The sequence below is a fragment of the Epinephelus fuscoguttatus genome, linkage group LG23 (genome assembly GCF_011397635.1).
Source record: "Epinephelus fuscoguttatus linkage group LG23, E.fuscoguttatus.final_Chr_v1".
NCBI classification, from domain to species: Eukaryota; Metazoa; Chordata; class Actinopteri; order Perciformes; family Serranidae; genus Epinephelus; species Epinephelus fuscoguttatus.
In genome coordinates, this window is record NC_064774.1 from 33,218,732 (window position 1) to 33,237,166 (window position 18,435).

The window sequence follows — 18,435 nt, forward strand, 5'->3', positions numbered from 1 at the left end:
CATTCTCAAGTTAAAACTCACTAATGTTCAACAACTAGCCAATAGCAGCCCAGTACAATGCTATATCTTAATTGGTATCATGGCTTGAAACATACACTCATGTAAACTCATAGTGTTGGTGCAGGTACTAAGAAACAAAGAAATACAACATTGTTAGCATTAAAACCAAATGACCTGATACATGCTGCCACTCCTGGTGTCCTTGAGATCCAGTCGGATTGCGATGTAGTCTATGTCTGGAGATGGGGGGTCTATGTGCTGATACCTCAGTCCCATCACCAAGAAGTCATCACAGGGAATTTTGGTGAACTTCACCAGCTTCAGACCCCTCAGGCAGTCTTCGGATTTACACATTGCTCTGGCTTTATTATCTGTATTATTAAACAACCATAGAGAGATTTTATAGCACTTTTTGTATTCTTTATTTTCTTTCGTTATTGAGTGTAACATCTATAACCCAGATTCCAGAAAAGTGGAATGCTGTGGGATTCCAAGTATACTGTGTAAAACAATTTGCAAATATTTTATGATCTATATAAATTTGAGTACAGTATAAAGAGAAGATATTTATTGTTACAACCGCTAAACTTTATTTTCTAGAAAATACACACTAATTTTGATATTGATGTCTGCAACACATTCCAAAAAAGTTGGACCAGGGCCAGCAAAAGACTGAAAAATGTGGAATTCTCAAAAAACATGAGTTTGGAAAGTTTTACAACTAAACAGCTTTATTGGTAACAGATTAAAATATCTCTACTGGGTATAAAGGGCCATTCTCCTAAGGCTCAGTTGTTCACAAGCAAGGATGGTCACTTTGTATAAAAAGGCATGGGCAAAAAGTCCAACAATCTAAAAACAACACTGTTCAATGCACAAATGAGAATTTAGGGATTTCACCATCTACAATCCATAATATTATCAAAAGATTAAGACAATCTGGAGACATCTCTGCACGTAAGGGGCAAAGCTGAAACCAATACTGAATGGCCGTGAAATTTGACCTCTCAAGCAGCACTGCATTAAAAACCAACCTGATTGGATAAAAGATATTACTACATTGGGTCGGGAACACTTAAAAAAAAAAAAACTTTATCAGTGAACACAGTTCATCACTGGGTCTACAAGTGCAAGTTAAGACTCATGTAAGCCATCTATCAACAATATCCAGCCAACTTCTCTGGTCCCAAGCTCGTCTGAGATGGACTGTTACAAAGGGGAAAAGTGTGCTGTGGTCTGACCAGTCCATCATGGATGCTATAACCTCAGGGGCTAAAGAGGAAAAGGACCATCCGGATTGTTAGCAGCACAAAGTTCAAAGCCAGTGTGGGGATGTGTTAATGGCCAAGGCATTATGGGTGACTTTCACATCTGTGAAGGCACCATGAATGCTGAAAGGTTTTGGAGCAACATATGCTGCCATCCAGACAACGTCTTTTTCAGGGACGTCCCTGCTTATTCTAGTGAGACAAAGAAACATATTGTGCAAGTGTTCCAGCAGCGTGGTTTCTTAGAAGAAGAGCGCAGGTACTCGACTGGCCTGCCTGCAGTCCAGACCTGTCTAACCTTGAACTTGTGTGGTGCAATATGAAGCATGTAATACAACAACAGAGACCCCAGACTGTTGAACAACTTAAGTCGTACATCAAGCAAGAATGGGAAAGAATTTACTTTCAAAACTTTAACAACTGGTCCTCAGTTCCCAAACACTTACAAAGTGTTGTTAAAAGAAAGGGTGGTGTCACACAGTGGTAAACATGCTCCTGTCACAAATTTTTTGGAACTTGTTGCTGGCATCAAATTCAGACCAAGTGTATATTTACAAAACAATTAAGCTTATCAGTTCGAACATTAAATATCTTGTCTCTGATACCAAAAGTATTTCGTGGAATCATGGCTAAAAACACCCTCTGGCAGGTAGTCACACCCCAATGAATCTAACCAGGGCAGAGTATAAAGGGGTGAATGCAACACATAGACTGCACCAATTTCACATGTCTCATATCTCCACAAACTAGAATTACCACCTTGTGTTTGAATGCCTCCGGTTACCAGTAAATTTGCATTAACAGTTAACATCCATGTCTGTCCAGACTCATATGTAGCCATGACAGCTGGCAATGCTTGAAATAGGTTATGGATGTTAATGCAAGGAGGCAACATATTCTTGAACATGGATGTTTCACATACATCTTCAACCCGGTAGCACAGAAGATCTGTACAATCAGCACAGTTTCAAGATGGGCTCCTAAGATTAGTGTCACCAATTCAGTGACTGACCAAATGTCTCTCCTTCTGCTCCTGAGATATGACATTGAATAATGGCCAGAAAATGTTTTTTTTTTTTTTTTTTACAGAACATTATGATGTCGCAGTGAAGTTGACCTTTGACCTTATTGATATAAAATGTCATCACTTCATCCTTTCATCATCATCATGATCATTATTAGTGCATGATTTTTTGGAGTTTTAGCCAAAAACATGTTTTGTAAGGTCATGGGTTCTTGACCTTTGATCTTCGACCACCAAAATCTAATCAGTTCATCCTTTAGTCAACCTTAACCTTTGACCTCTGACCACAGAAGTCTGATCAGTTCCTTCTTGATGTTTGTGCTGAATTAAAGGTGTTTTTAAAATATTGCATTCACGAGAATGGGACAGATGGATACATGGACAGACACACAGACGAACAGAAGTACATACACATACGTTCATACAACCCAAAAGCAAAATGTCGTCTGCCATGGGAGGCACAACTAAATTGTATGCCATCAGAATAATTTAAAAGATGTCATAGTCCCACAAAAAATCATAGGGGCTTTAATTTTTAATTGTTTGATCTTCTGAGAAATTCTTAGGCTATTGTTACCACAAATTACGACTTAAAGGACAAAATTCTCTTTTAACACTCCTATACATTATGCAGCTATTCGTGATGTAAGTCTTTAGGGTCAAATTTGTTTGTTGGATTTTTTTCCCTATTTTCTTGAGAATAAGCTCATGACGGGGGATTTGCCATCGTCAGCGGTCAGTCAGTCTCACAGGTTACCTAGCTGCTGGCGTAGGTGGATAAAGCTTTCTGGCTCATCCCCTCTTGTCATAGCTTTCTCTGGCTCTCCAGTGACCAGCTGGCCGTGGGCTGGCAGGTGGGTGTCATGGCTACTCAGATGGATGCTACACTCCAGGCTTGACCTCCGCTCATAGTGGAAGGACACCACGTTGCCATCCACAGCACCAGAGAGGCCATAGAATTCAGGAACCTCCAGGGCTTTGGGCCCCAGCTTTATGATGCTGCATTCAGGTTCCATAATGTCGACATGGAAAGAAAACACCTCCATGTATGTCTCTGTCTCTGTGAACCTGGTCAGAAAAAACATAATATGATCATACTGCCACACCAGCAAGAACAGGAAATGAAGACAACAAGCATGTGTTGTACCTGTACAGTCGAAGCTTGACAGTGTCCTCCTTTAACAATGGACAGCCGTTATGGATGTACTTTACCGTATCAGCCAGATAGTGACAGTCAAATACCTGAACAAATAAAGGGAAAAAACTGAATTATCCAATATAATGAGTGAGTCAGGACTAAAGTATGCATAACTACACTGTAAAATGTTTGACTGTACATTTACAGTAAATTACTGACTAGTAGTTGCATTACTTTCACAGGAAATCACTGTTCATTGTTACAGCAAATTGTTGTTGTAATCTCACAGTGGTTATGCTTGTATATTACTGTGATTTAGCAGTATGCTCCTGTAAAATTACTATGTTTAACTGTAAACTCACAATTAGAGCCAATTACATTACTAATATAACAGTATGTTCCCGTAAATTATTTAATTTAACTGTAACTTCACAGTTTATTTACATTTCATTACTGTGATTTTACAGTATGCTCCCATGGAATGACTGAATTTCACTGTATATTTACCTGCATGAATTTCACAATACAATTCTGAATTTGGTTAAATATCCCAGTAAAAGCCTGTGAAGTTATAATAATGTAATTTATTGTGGAAATATTACAGGTAGCTACATATTGTAACTTCCTGGAAATAATTTGCAGTGTACCTGGACATTGCTTAGCTAATTTAAATGTTCAAACTGAACAAGACTATCTAACTTTTGCTGAAAATTATGATAACTGCCAAGAAGGTAGTATAGTAGCACAAGTATTACCGAGTCAGCAGTCGGAATCACTAATATAACTTACACAGCAATTTATAGGCCCTTGTAAATTTGCTAACATTAACCACCATATGCTACTGGTCATACCAGGCCAAGTTAGACTATAGCAACACAACATCTGAGTTTCAGTGAAGGTTGTAAGTTTGCATTGTATTGCTTTCTAATTTAGCTTTTCATTTGTAAGAGGAAGAATCTTATTACAAAGTATATTGTCTTGTTTTAACACTTTAGCAAAATGTCGGCATGCAACCATATTCTGTGGACGATAAATGAGGTACAGACTTCCATCTGTGTCACTGGTGAAGAGTGTTTCTGATTCAAATTTTCATTATATTAAAACTGGAAGACAAAATCAGATTTTTGGTTAATCTAGATTAAAAATATCATCTAACATCTTGGCATTACAAAACCATATGGTAAAAGATTTAAGACGAGAGTTGAGATTTAACAACAGATTTAAACTATTCTACAGTACACTCACAGGTTGTCTGCCAATGAATTAATAAATACCAAATCAGGAACTAATGTAATAATTCATTTTGCAGGTCTGTAAATTCCAAATAATAATAATACTAATAATTCCAATGAGTTTGTACAGCTTTGTAATTTGGTACTAATTGTGGTGAAAACAGAGACATGAATACACATCCAAATTTCAAATTGCAATTCATTGCTAGTATGACGTAGACAGTCATTGTCAGAAAACAGCAGGTCAGCTGAACATGAAATGTGTCATTTCCCCAGGCAAAAATACAATTCAATATATTTGGAGAACACTGTTTCCAAATGAATAATTAATTAATATTTTCTTGGGCTGCAGTTGAACTTTACTTAGGACTACTTAGGACATATGTATTTTCCTTATAATTAAAACTAAATTTCATTAGGCTGTTGTCTTGCATTGTTTGTACATAAGCCTATGAACAGAAAGGCACATCAATTCGTATATAACCCACATAATTATGAGCCAGAAATTTGTGTATAATCAGGCTGTGGTCATGTCAATGTGCTAACGGAAATAAAGAGTAAGAGTAGTCAACGGAACGTCCGTGCAGGTTGGGGAGGTGCATGGGTCAAAAAACACAGGACTGTTCCCCTGGAGATTCTCCCCCAAGTGACTGATATTTGGAACCATGTGAAACCAAGTGAACTTTGAGTTATTTTAAGGTAGGCCTGCATCGTCATCATGTTTCTTTTCTAAAACCTAACCAAAATAACATTACTTGCCATAATCAACCATAATCTATGTAACTTTATGAGTATGCAACATCATTTGTGGGCCGCCAATTCGATAAATATCATATGAACCACTGTATGACAATATGTTGTTTACAGTACATACATATTACATTTCCAAGAATCTTACAAGGAAGATGTTAGGAAACCACTGATGTGGAAATACAAAGCTTTACTGGAACAAACAATCAGTTAAATAACATCTAACAAGTATTTTCAACCTTGTTCTAAATCAAAGACTGTTTGGCAGATGATGATATCGATTTGAGAACAGACTACTAATCATCTATTAACCAGTCCAACATATTAGATTTGTAAATCTGAACACTGACCATTTACTAAATGATTTTTTTTTGATTAACTCTGATTTGGATGTTACATATGACCAATAATGACATTTGTAATTCCTTATTACATATCTTACAAATTATAAGCTGGGGTTGCAATTTTTTTGTGTTTTGTGAAAAACATGTACATGCCAGAAAATTAAACTACAAGTAAGAAAGAAGGAAAAAGAAAAGAAAAGAATTGAACTGAATTGGGGTAAATGGCTTGATTTTTGCCAGTTTATATATAAAGCTAATATACAGTATAACTAAACTCATAACTAACAGGGCCTGCTAATGGCAACGTGAATGTTTCAAGTTTAGTCCTAAACTGTAGTTTTTATGACTTTTAAAAGAATACTTCACCTGCTAAATTGCCATTTGTATATTAGGTATACCATTACTCAGTGCATGTTACCTTGAATTCGCAATGAGTGCATGTTTGCCTCCATGCTGAACAGAAATTTCAAAAAAGGTGAACATTCTTCATAAATTGAAGTCACTGGGGTCCAGGGTTTGACAATAAGCAACCATTTGCAAACACTCAAGCAACTCGTGCACTATAATCCATGTCTCATTTATCCAGTTGTATGCTCAGTACTTCCCAAACACATGTATCAAGCTGAATGGCGATACACAATATATACCTTAGTGTTTTTTGCGAAATGAGCTCCATGTTCAGTTCCAAGTTAAAGCCACATTTGAGATGTCACAAGCACTCTTACAAAAGCGGACTGTGTTCAAAGGAATTGACAGGGATTTTTTTCCCGTTTGAAAATATACAGCTGCACAATATGTAAATTAAGAATGATATGAATTAAATAGCAGGGCTGTACATTAACGTTTTGCACACAGTACTGGAGCTAAGGGGGTTTAAAGGTCTGCAGCACAGGACACAAAACTATAACATGAGTATTAAATTATCAAGTAGGTCTAAATCCATTGCAGTTTTGGGAAAAAAAAGTATTTTTCCATGGCCTTTCAAATGAATCTAGTGCTGGAAAATGATTTAAATATTTTCATTCATTTAAGCTATTAATCTTATTTACGTCATCAACAGAGAAGCCGAGGGAGGGAAGGAGTGAAAGACACTCCGTTTACGTTATACACGCCTTGTTTTGAATTGTCTGTTTTTTCACTGCATTTCTTAAACACATCTGTCGCCTGCATCCAGGCGCTGTGTCAGTATCATACAATGGACTATAACTACCAAGAACAACAGCAATGGTCCACCTCACAAATGAACTAACAAACAAGTGCTCATCTGACCCAATCAAGCAGCTGTCTCCTACAAATTCAGCGCAGCATGTGCTTCTGAACTAATTTCATTCATGTCACAGACTGATTTAGCATAGCTCGTGCAACATATAGACTGAGGTCTCACTGTAGACTAGTTAACGGACAGATTAAACAGAGCAGCAGCTCTGTGTCTCTCTTAGGGCCCTATTTAGATGGTCTAAAGCGGACGGCGGAGGGCGCATAATCCATGTCGCAAGTGTCATTGCTATTTAGATGCAGGCGCAGTTGTCATTTTCACGCCCTGCGCCCTCGTCGTCTAACTAGCAAATGAACTTACGCTTCTCTGGGTGTGTTGGTCTAAAAATGAGGAGTGGTCAGGCGCAGTCATGGCGCGTTGCTAGTTAGATGACGTAAAAAGCAAATGCGCCAGTGACCAACAAAAACCTGGTCTAAAGTCAACAGCCCAGTATTTCGCGGTTAAAAAAGTTAGTAATACGCGTCTCTAGGCGTGCACGCGCGTTCACTCTGCTCAGACACACACGGAGCAGCCCCACATATGCAAAAGATAACAAATAAAAATATGATTACAATGTGAAAGGTTATTATTGTGCACATTAAAATATTTATCAGAAACACGTCTTAATGGTCAGTCAGTAATAATGATCATGATAATCCGGGAGGTCCAAGCTGGCAGTGTCCGAATATACGGAACTGCGAGCAGACCTCCACGGGCTGATGATGCATAGCCTGTAAAATGAACTTGTCTTTCCCAGTTGAATTGTGATCATTTTGGCATGTAAATCACAAAATCAAAGATGTGAAAACGTTTGATAAACTTTATTTTGACATAAACACAATAATAACCAGCTTCTGTGAACTAAAAACGTAAACTTATAGCCCTACAAGTACAAATGTACATGTAAAAAAAAAAAAAAAAAAAAAAGCTTTTAGAACGTAAAACTGAAGGTCATCTTGTCAGGAGGAGGAGGAGGAGGAGGAGGAGGATGACCCCAGCTCCGCAGCCAGCGCGCAGCCAGACCAGACGGCCCGGGTGCAGCCACGGGACCAGCCCTTCCTGCACCTTCAGGCGGGGAGGGGTTCAGGATGCTGGAGACGGAGCTGGGCTCTCTAACCTCCCGGGTTAAAATAAAATTGAATAACTTACAATTTGTTGACAGCGTTTCTCCCGTGTGCGCTCTCTCTCTTTCTCTCTCGCAGTCTCACTCTGTTTCTTTTCTTTTGACTTTTCTAAGATGACAGATGCTGAATATATACTCCCTATCTGATGCTGTGGATTTCTGTGGCTGGCTGAGAGGGATGTGAACTTCTCAGTTTGCAGCTGTGTTACTGTAATCAAATCAGGTTGGGTTTCCATTACGTGTGCCAAACGGTGCCAATCCCCTTTGATCTGACATCAGATGTGACGGGACAGTAGATATAGAGATACATTTATCGTCTCCTCAGCTGTAGAACACTCACTCTTTGCAGTTGGTAGGTCCGCCATCTAACTAGCTCTACGCCGGGAATGAGAGGTGACACTCTGATTGGCTTATTGAATGATACGCCCAAAACACACCCATGACTAATTCACAGAGTAACGGCCAATTTCCACCAGATGCGTGTTGGTTGCGTCTGCGCTCCGGCACGGCAGCGGAGCTGATAGGATTCCATCTAGTCAATGTGTGTGTTTCCACCAGCTGCGGCTGTGCTGCGTTCCAGCTCCGTCTCAGCTCCGGCGCTCTCCGCAACAGATACGCAGAACTTCTATTTTTGCACAATAAAACACTAAAACAATAAAACACAATAAAAAATTTTCAAAATAAAATACACAGTGTTCACGGCGGATCATATTTCCCTGCACTACACCTTAAAAACTACATAATGGGCAGAGGCAGGCCTGAAGTCAACAGGTCAGAGGTTTTCAGACGTCATTTCACCCCATGAACACCATGGACGAGGAGATATTAATCATGGCAGTGCACCGAGGTGTCTTCCGGCGGAGCTGCACCGCACCGCACAGCAAACACAGCCAGCGGGTATTGACGGTAAGTCCAACCCTTTAAGACTCTCCGCCATGGCGCACAGCCTGAAAACGCGCCGCACGCCTGGCGCTTTGCGTTTTATACCATCTAAATAGGGCCCAAGAGAACTTGTGAGCAAGTGAGTGGGACAGACCTATGCGGAGAGTGAGAGAGGAGAGATGCATATTGACATATCTGGTCAAGTTGCGTTGACCCTGTATCATATGAGTCACTCAGGCACGCATGAGACTGTTTGTACTTACATTTTTTAAATTGTAATCTTTTAGCAAAAATGCATGTATTGAAGAGTACCGAGCATGCCATGGATAACTGAGACTTGGATTATGATGCAAAGGTGGGGTAAGAGTTTGTAAATGGATGCTTCGATATAGTTTTGCTGTTGTTAAATGTGGATCCCAATTACTTAAGTCAATGTAAAATGTTCACCTTGGAGAAAACTAAGTTTTCATAACAAATTCAAGGTAACATGCAGTGAGTAACTGCTGTACAAATGGTCATTATGCAGGTGAAGTGCTCCTTTGAGCATGAAAATGACTCATTCTGGACATTTAACTGACTGTATACGTCAGCATAGAGTCGTTAGAGAGAAGACGGCCTGTCAGTGTGGAAAACAGAGGAAGAAGTATAGAAAGGTCCCTCCACCCTGTATTCCCTAAAATACCACTCTTTTTGTGACTGAAGGCTGCTTGAGAAATGGAAATACATCCTCAAGCCAGGTGTGTATATGATGAAGAGCAGACAGTGAAGGTCCTTGATAAATTTTCACACTTAGCATTGACCTAACCTTAACCCTAGTGTACAGACAGCCTTAACCTAGCTTAAAGCACAACAGAGAATCAGAGCCCAGGGTTAACATTTAAAAAATGCTGAATATGTTCATTTACTTGTGTCAGATCAATTAATGTTTGAAAGATCTAGTGTGCTTTTATAATGCCAATGCACTGGTGCCAGTTAGGAATAAGATAGAAATGAAAAGCCTCACAGCCCAGCTCTGAGCTTGTGCTGTCATTACCACAACACTAATATTATGTCACATGTTTTTTGTTTTTTTTTACATGTTATCTGTCAAACAGTGCAATGGAAGCATAATGCATGCCTTTACCTTGGTTTCCCTATTGCCTGGAACACACTGTGGTTTTTTATTGTAAAGGCTTTTTCCATTACCTGAGGCATGAGTTTTCCTACTCGTTGAGTTATGGGCTCATTTAACACCACCTCCAGCTTGCACGCATCCTTCTGATGGGGAATATGGAACTGCAGGTCACTCTCCTGGAGGTAGGCTGATTGACCCCGTTTCACCTTTAAGCCCTTGTTGACTTTAACAAGGGAGCCATGTGATGAGCAGGTCACTCCCAGCAGGAGCACTGGAAGCAAGGTCCAGGCCAGTCTTTGACCCTGTAAACCCATCACTGTTAGTCTCAAGCTGATGTCCTGTAGGGTCTTCAAGAACTGGCCTCTGGCCTCTAAAGCTTTCAGAAACACAATCCAGTAGGTGACTTAAGTAAACCAGGGTGATTTTCTCTTCAGAAGAAGCTTCATCTTTCTGTGGTTGAATGATGTTGCTGTGATGTTGGTCTGTGGGCTTTTACTGGGTCAGATGATTGGTCTGGAGCTGTACAGAAATTATAAAGGTTTCAGTCTGTGGCATTTTTATATTAAGAAAAAGGAAGTGCACAACACAACATTCACAAACCAAATGAACAAAACCAAAAACACCTAAAAGTTTGAGGGTGCTAAATGAGAAAGTGTAAAATATGTTGTATTTTATAGAAGCAATTAAACCTGCATTTGCTGATGTTACTGACCATGCTTACTTGATAGCAAAACATTCAGTTTAACTAGCAGAGCTTTGAAAAGAACCAAATGTAGTTCTGTTGTGGTAGTTGAACATATGATGACTAAATGAATAGAGGTGGATTGTGAGACAGTAAAGCCCCGTTTACACCAATCACTTTTGGCATAGTACCTTTGGCCCCAAATAACCCTTCAGACATGATACCTAGACCCAAGGTCAATTTAGCATTTCATCTCTTACCATTATCATGTAAAGAAGAACAAAGCATGGAAGGAAATAACGAGTTGCAGCTGCCAGGTGAGCCCCCTAGCAACTAACAAACACACACAGAGACACACCGCAGTATATAGTGCCAACAAAACATTAGATTATTAAATAATGTGACCCTCTACGTTGTGCTTCACAGTTGGGGAAGTAATAACCCATGCAGCATCCCTGCACACTCAGTATGGGAAGCTGTTGCATCATACATCGTAGCCTGCGATTCAGTAGGCACTGTCATTGTCCAGTCTGCATACATCAGACTTGATGTACCCAAGTTTATTAGACCCATGTCGCACAGTGTGGCTTCCACTAAACTTATAGATTACTAAAAAATTCTTAGTCTGTGGGAGGCTTAAATTGGCACTAAGTCATCCAAACTTGAGAACTCTGGTTTAATGCATGTGGAAAAACAATAATTAGAGTGGTGTTGATAAAAGTTTTGATCTTAAATGCTTTGTTCTATAAATGGAGCAACCTCCATCATCAGTTCTCCAGTTCTGGTTTATAACAAAAACCAGAATGTAAAGTTGTTGTTAATAAACAGAAATAATCAGTTCCACATCGCTATATGTAGACTCTGTGACTTGTTCTGTGCTCAGCTTGCCAGGAAATATGTTCATTATGAACAAATGTTGGCCTCTCCCTGAGGCTAAAACAGCCTCCCTCTGCTAATGACCTGATGTTTCTGAGTGACCTTTGACCTTCATAGAGTCACGTGCATCAGAGGCTTTCCCACCATACAAGACTTTCCTTCTCTGCTAGAGTTGCCATAATCATTAAAAGCAGTTGAGGACAACCATCCAATAAAACCATCTTTCAAACTTATAACCTAAGAGTGCCCTACTTTGCAATTGCAGCCTGTTTTCGTTCTAGTTTCTGTTTTGCTGTTTGCTCTTAGTGCCTAAGTTGTCCATTCTTTAGTTATAAGTAAAGTTTATTCTTATCTTATCTCCCACTGAGGGTGTGTGGTAGAGCTGTTTTGTATTTGAAAATGGGCTTCAGGTGTCATCCTGCCACATTCCTTCGACACTTGTCTGGGACACCACAGACCTCACACAGAAAGCACCTCTGACAGAGAAGCACCTTCTAATCAGCCTCTGCATTGGGGAACATGTTATAACTTGTTCCCATGAACAATACTTGTGTTTAGAGAGCTGGAAAGATCATGTTCAAGGAGCTGAGTGCAAAAACAGGATCTCAAATGGCCACAACCCCCTTTCACATGGAAGCAAACAACTGCCTATTTACACCTTTGGCAGACACAGAGCAGCATTATCATTCCTTTGGAGTTGTGTTTATGTCCACCTAATGAATGTTTGAGAGACTTTTCATTAAAAACAGCTCCTGCTGCAGCTGTAAACCAGGCTGATGAGAGCGGTGAAACAAAACAGTTGCATCCCTAACTTATACATAAGTTTATTTCATTATTTAAAACATTGGCTACGTTTAATGTAACAGAAAACAAAGAAGAGTATATTAGGTCCCCTCTAAACAGTTCTATTTCATTTTGAGCCAACTTATTTTCTGTATGTACCATATGGATATATTGTATATTTGTTTTTATATTTAACCTTAAAGGAATACGTCTAATTTGCTCCCTGACAGAGTGTTGGATAAGAAGCTCAAAACCTGTGTGCACAACACATGTCTGTGTGTGTGCGCATCAGGGCGGAACTCCACCGTGTGTGATACGGACAGCAGAGGAGAACTGTAGAGACAGAAATGACATGCCATCATGTAAATAAGATAAATAACATGAGGCTATTTAGTTTGTTTAAAGCTACTCTTACCCTTCTTGCATTTCACCCAGCACTTTTGAACATTTGAACATCCACAACTCCCTCCTCCCATCCCTGTCCTGCTGCAACTCCACCTCCCTCCAAAGGCATACTCCTCCCTCCTCCCTCCTCCATTACGTCCTCATTACGTCTACTCCGACCAATCATTGCATTCGACCCGAATGCAATGATTGGTCGGAGTTTTCTTAGAACCATATGAGAATGGTACAATTATGAGTTTTTATCTCTGGTGGAATTCACTTACATTTTAGTGTGCCATCAGCTTATTAATAGCATTTTAACCTAAACAAAGAAAAGCGTAAAATGTCCAGAAAGGTAAGTGTCGCTTTAATAAAAGGACACGGTACAGTATAGACCTATTCTATAGGAAAGGTAACCTTGACTGCTGCTGTCATCTGGCACTGTATAGAAAATAAAATCAAATAAAATTAACTTGGCCTTCAAGGCAGGGGGTGCCGTTTGGGCGGCGGGGCACCCCCCTAATATAATGGTAGGGGAAACACTGTTCTGTATCATTCATTTGATCTAACACTGATAGATACTGCACCACAGAGACAGCGTTATGACACTCTTTTTACAGCACTCGAGGATTACTGCACCCAGGATACCGACATAACACTACTTGATCCTGTTTAAACAATATTCATGACTTGGATTACTTTTTGAAATACTTTTTTGATTCTTTTTATCAGTGAACCCTTACGGACTAAAGAAATGTGAAAAACTTACTGGGTAAACAAGGAATGAAGACGTGCTAACTTCATGACAGCATCAGAGGTAGGGAGTCACCACTTATTTTTTCATTCCTCTTGTTTGCCATTTTGGTGAATGAATTATTCTTTGATGCTCATGGTTTCAATAAAGTGAATTGACTGATTTGTGGAGAATCTATCCCAGCTAATGATGTGTAGCATGTCTATACTGACAAGAGTATAAACATTTATATCTGTGTGTGCGATCTAACCAGCTATCTAACAGTGTGTTATACATCCAAATAACTTCTATAAAAATGAACTGCTTGGCAACCAGACCAGGCTTCTAATTGAGACAGGTCTTTATTTGTCAAAATGTGTAGCAACACCAGACTGGTAAAATGGACTGGGCATTTAATTGGGACTACGATTTTAATAGAAGTTTTACGACAGTTACATAATAAATGAAAATTGTATACACTGTAAATATAAAGATATTAATTAGTGTAGCTTTTCTAAAAAAAAATAATAAACCCTGAATTTTTTGTGATCAGGATTAGTTAGTATCACAGCTTAAACTGTGATCTGAATTAAAGCCTGGCTATAGTCTTAGCTACAGTTGTCAGTGTATTTATTTACAGATATTAAATCTTATATTTTAGACAATAGTTCATTCTTACAATTTTGTGAAAATGGTTTGGGTTTAGCCCTCCACTATTTTAACATGGCATTACCCCCATGCACAAAAAACAGCTCCATAAAGAAATGATTTCCCAGTGTGGTATGGAAGAACTTGACTGGTCTGCAAAAGCTCAGACACATACCCTACGCTGTAGCTAATGGACCCTTCCTTACTTCCAACACCCTTTGTTCTGATCACACCCATCTTCAAACTGAGGCTTTAGTGTTATCTCAACTACCAGCCCATTCTCATTCCCAAGTCGTAAAATATTGCAGTTTTAGCAGTGATTTCGGCATCAGGCACCAATGCAAAAAGACACATTTCATGAGGATATGACACACTGTCAGCCAGCACCAGTTTGTAAGGCTGTCAAGCGGTGTTAAGTTGTAGCACTGCTAGTAACTACGTAATATAAACAGCTAGAAAGTCCTTATAGTGTGGGCGGGAAGGGTCGTGGATGGGTCCAACAAACGTGGACTTTTGGTTAGGAGACCATGTACTTTTGTTGCACAAAGTAATAAACATAAATACAAGGTGTTTTACTGACCTAAGTGTATTTCGAAAAAGACCGTATGCATCTAAAACTGTACATTTCCTGTGAAAATGGAAGTGTATTTTGAAAAGACACAATGGATGTAACAAGGGTACACTGACATGGCGTCCAGGACTGCTTCTTGCACAGGTGTGATGGTATCGTGTGACCAAAATCGGTCCACAGAAAGACAGACAGACTAATACATATAAAAATACCTGTCAAAATACTCAAAACAGCCTCAAAAGTCTGTCTTCAGGACTACATTTTGCCCTTATGACACAAGCACAGACTAACAGGATGCAGAGCAAACCAAAGTCCAACTGCATGCCAGAGCTGAGAGCAGATCACATTTTAACAGATAACACCCTGTCAAGCTGTGTCACACCAAATGACTGCATGTCACTGATATGAAGTATCAGTGTAACAGCACAAAGGCCTTATTAATGTGTCCTGTTAAAGGTTTGAATGGCTCCCTGACTGATGGGAGTTCCAGTGTGGAGGCTGCAGACAAGAGGTGGGAGTGCTGAGAGTGCTGGGAAAGGTCCTACTTTTAAGCTGCCTGGAGCAGTCTAAGGGTCCTAGCCCTGTTTGCAGTTGATCCTTTTCCTGTTTTGGCAGAGCTTCATGTTACAGTCGCTATACAATGTAATGTCAACAAGTTGCATCCAGGGAAGCCGTCCTATTTCCTGCCATGTTGGGTAGTGTGGATTTAGATCGTAGCCAGACGGCCAAAGACCACAAACTTAACCTCACATGTCAGGAGTAAACTCAGCACTGACATGTCATTCAGGAGGAGGCTTGGCATCTGCGCAGTGTCAGAGCAAGCAACGCTAATGACAGACTACGTTCACATTCCCATAAGCTTGCGGTAGTACAACATGCACCCCCTAATCCAAAACTAAACAAACATCAGTGTTGGATGGTATGGAAGCACTCTCTCCAGCTGATTCACACCGTCGTACAAGGGCACTGATGAGAAATTTTACATATCATGAGAAATGCTTCTTACCCTGTGGAAACAGCCGGCCCGAACATGAGGTCAAGCCCTTGAGAAGGGGCTGTTTATAAGGCATGGACAGTCTATCGCAAAAATGCTTTTGTTTTCCATTATGAGATATGTAGGAACCAGTTACCTATATTAGGAACTAAAGATCACTATCTCAGCCTCTGCTGCTTAAATGGTGACCATTGTTTTGAAATCTGTGATACTCCAACTTTGTGCTAAGATTATTGGCCAACCTGTGGTAAAAACCTATTTCAAACAACCGACAAAAAGAGCTTGCTAAGATTTGCTTACAGCATTTCTGCTGACCCCTCACATGTTCTAAATGGAGTATACCAACTTTCGTCCTCCAGCAGGTGATTGAGATTCCTTCTATTTAAACAGATAAGGCTGAAAAATTTGTTTATACATCAGTCTGTTCTGTTGTTAAACCAAAATCAGTGTGTTGCTAATTAACTTCTGAACCTGAGGATATTATGTTAAGTGTTCCCTGGTGGTGCCTGTTGGGTGTGCATTTATTGGTATGTGATGTTTGTGTACTTGTGTCTTATTTGTGTGGGAACTTCTGGGGTGGAGCTGTCTGAGGATGCAAAAGGAATTTCAGTTTTAACTGACAATATAGTTGTAACCTATTGTTATTGTATCATTTCGTATTGTATCGGTGCCTTTCATATCGTTTCATTTTGTATTGTGTCGTTTTGTACCTTATCATTTGGTATGGTTTCATAACGTAATGTAACATATCATAAGGTATTGTTACATTCGTATCATATTGTATCATATTTTTTTGATGCGTATCATTTGGTATGGTTTCATATCATAAGGTAATGTTACATATCATAAGGTATCATATGGTATCGTTTTGTATAGCATCATATCATATTGTATTGTGTTGTACCTTATCTTTTGGAATGGTTTCGCATCGTAATGCAACGTATCGTAAGGTATCATATCATTTGTTTTGTATCATATTGTATCGTTTTGTACCTTATTATTTGGTATGGTTTCATAACGTAACGTAACGTAATGTAACGTAACCTATCGTAACGTATTGTACTGTATCATATTGGTAATAAGGTATTGTATGGTATCGTTATATAATTCATTGTATCATATCATATTGTATTGTACCTAATTGTTTGGTATGGTGGTATGGTTTCATATCTTAATATAATGTATCATATCATTTGTTTCGTATTGTATTATATTGTTTATTAAATCACTGCAGTACCTCTTTACTTGTGTATTACAGACTGGGAGGGCATCAGCTAATCATATACATTTCAGACATCAGGTGTGTATATGAAAAATTCTTTATCAGTCTTCTTCATACATCATTATTTATGTGTGTTATAACTCAGTTTTCTTTGGATACAGTGTAGTTCTAGTAGTTCTGAGATACTGAGATTAAAGAATTGACATACAACACAAAAAATGGACACAACATGTGCTCCACACAGTGCAAGCATTGGATAATCAAAGATCATGGAGGTCAAATAACATCTAATAATTTCCATCATAACTAACCCTGAATTTCGTCACGCCTTTCCCAAAACAGAAACCAGTAATGAGCACAAATACACAGCTGTGAGGGAATGTGATGTGTCATGTAACAAGTGGCTCCTCCACAGCTGGGGATGTCTCTTACATCCACTCACAGTTTCTTCTTCTAATCTTAATAATAACAGGGTCCTTAGCAGCCAGCAATTTTCAAAGAAAGACGAGCCATCAGGGAAGAAGAAGGCATTCTGCTGAAAACATGAGCGGATAACATTTTGGCTGCCGTCCAGCAGCAGAGTCCAGAGTGTGCAGCAGAAAGCCTTCAAAAGCTCCCAAACACTCCCTAACTGCTAGAAACAAGAGCTGAGTCTGTGATTAATGGGGAAAAGAGCAATGTAGTGCACTGGTGCATGATACAGTGCTGTACCACTACAGAGAGAGAAGCATGTATGTGCAGTTTTAAAAGGATTTTCCCTTTAAAAGCAACATCACTGATTATGGCAGATTTCATTAAATTTATATCTGCTAGATTATTATATATCATATACTGACATGTAGACTACAGAGAAATAGAAGCAGAATGAAGAGAAACACAGTCAGATTGTGCAAATCAAAGTCATTAGGAAGAAAAAATACCCCAAAAATTGAGGGAGAGGAAGAAAAAGACATCCAAGCAAACATCTCATTACGTTCCTGAATAATAAAAGTCCCCAGCAGAGATATACACATATATTTCGACATGTCCTTACCTGATCTAATATCAGACGCTCCTTCTTCTTCTTCTTCCCTACCTGTGTGCTCTCCTCCGCTCACAACTCTAACTCCCTCAATGACAGAGTCTTGCTCTCACTCAGTGACAAACTCCACCCACAAGAGAGTGAGATGAGTAGGGAGGGGGAAGGGGGGAGGGAGGGACAGAGACTGAGGACGCCTTCCTGGTCCTGTTGCTGCTGTGGGATCAGTCATTGGAGCGGAAAAACCTAAAGACAAACAGCAGGCCTGGAGATCAAAGTCTTGTCCAAAGTGCCTGGTGGTTTAAGGGACAGCTTTGTCATTACTGAACAGAAATGGGCAAAGATAAAAGGCTTAACAGTGCACTAATGTAAGGAAAATGGAGAGAAATAGACT

At 39.5% G+C, this 18,435-nt stretch overlaps 1 protein-coding gene across 4 annotated transcripts in view; it reads right to left on the minus strand.

Annotated features, from left to right (window-relative positions):
• Positions 1–18,169, minus strand: part of frem1a (Fras1 related extracellular matrix 1a) — a 69,682-nt gene extending 51,513 nt beyond the window's left edge. For all 4 annotated transcript variants that reach the window (XR_007448643.1, XR_007448642.1, XR_007448644.1 and 1 more), the window contains exons 1-5: positions 18,057–18,169; positions 10,202–10,649; positions 3,440–3,534; positions 3,050–3,360; positions 175–371 (exon numbers count right to left, since the gene is read on the minus strand). Coding sequence is in view for 1 of the 4 variants with exons in the window: in XM_049568801.1 (XP_049424758.1) it covers positions 175–371; positions 3,050–3,360; positions 3,440–3,534; positions 10,202–10,444 (846 nt within the window). In the remaining 3 variants the exon portion in view is untranslated. The remainder of the gene's footprint in view (positions 1–174; positions 372–3,049; positions 3,361–3,439; positions 3,535–10,201; positions 10,650–18,056) is intronic.
• Between the last annotated feature and the right edge of the window lie 266 nt (positions 18,170–18,435).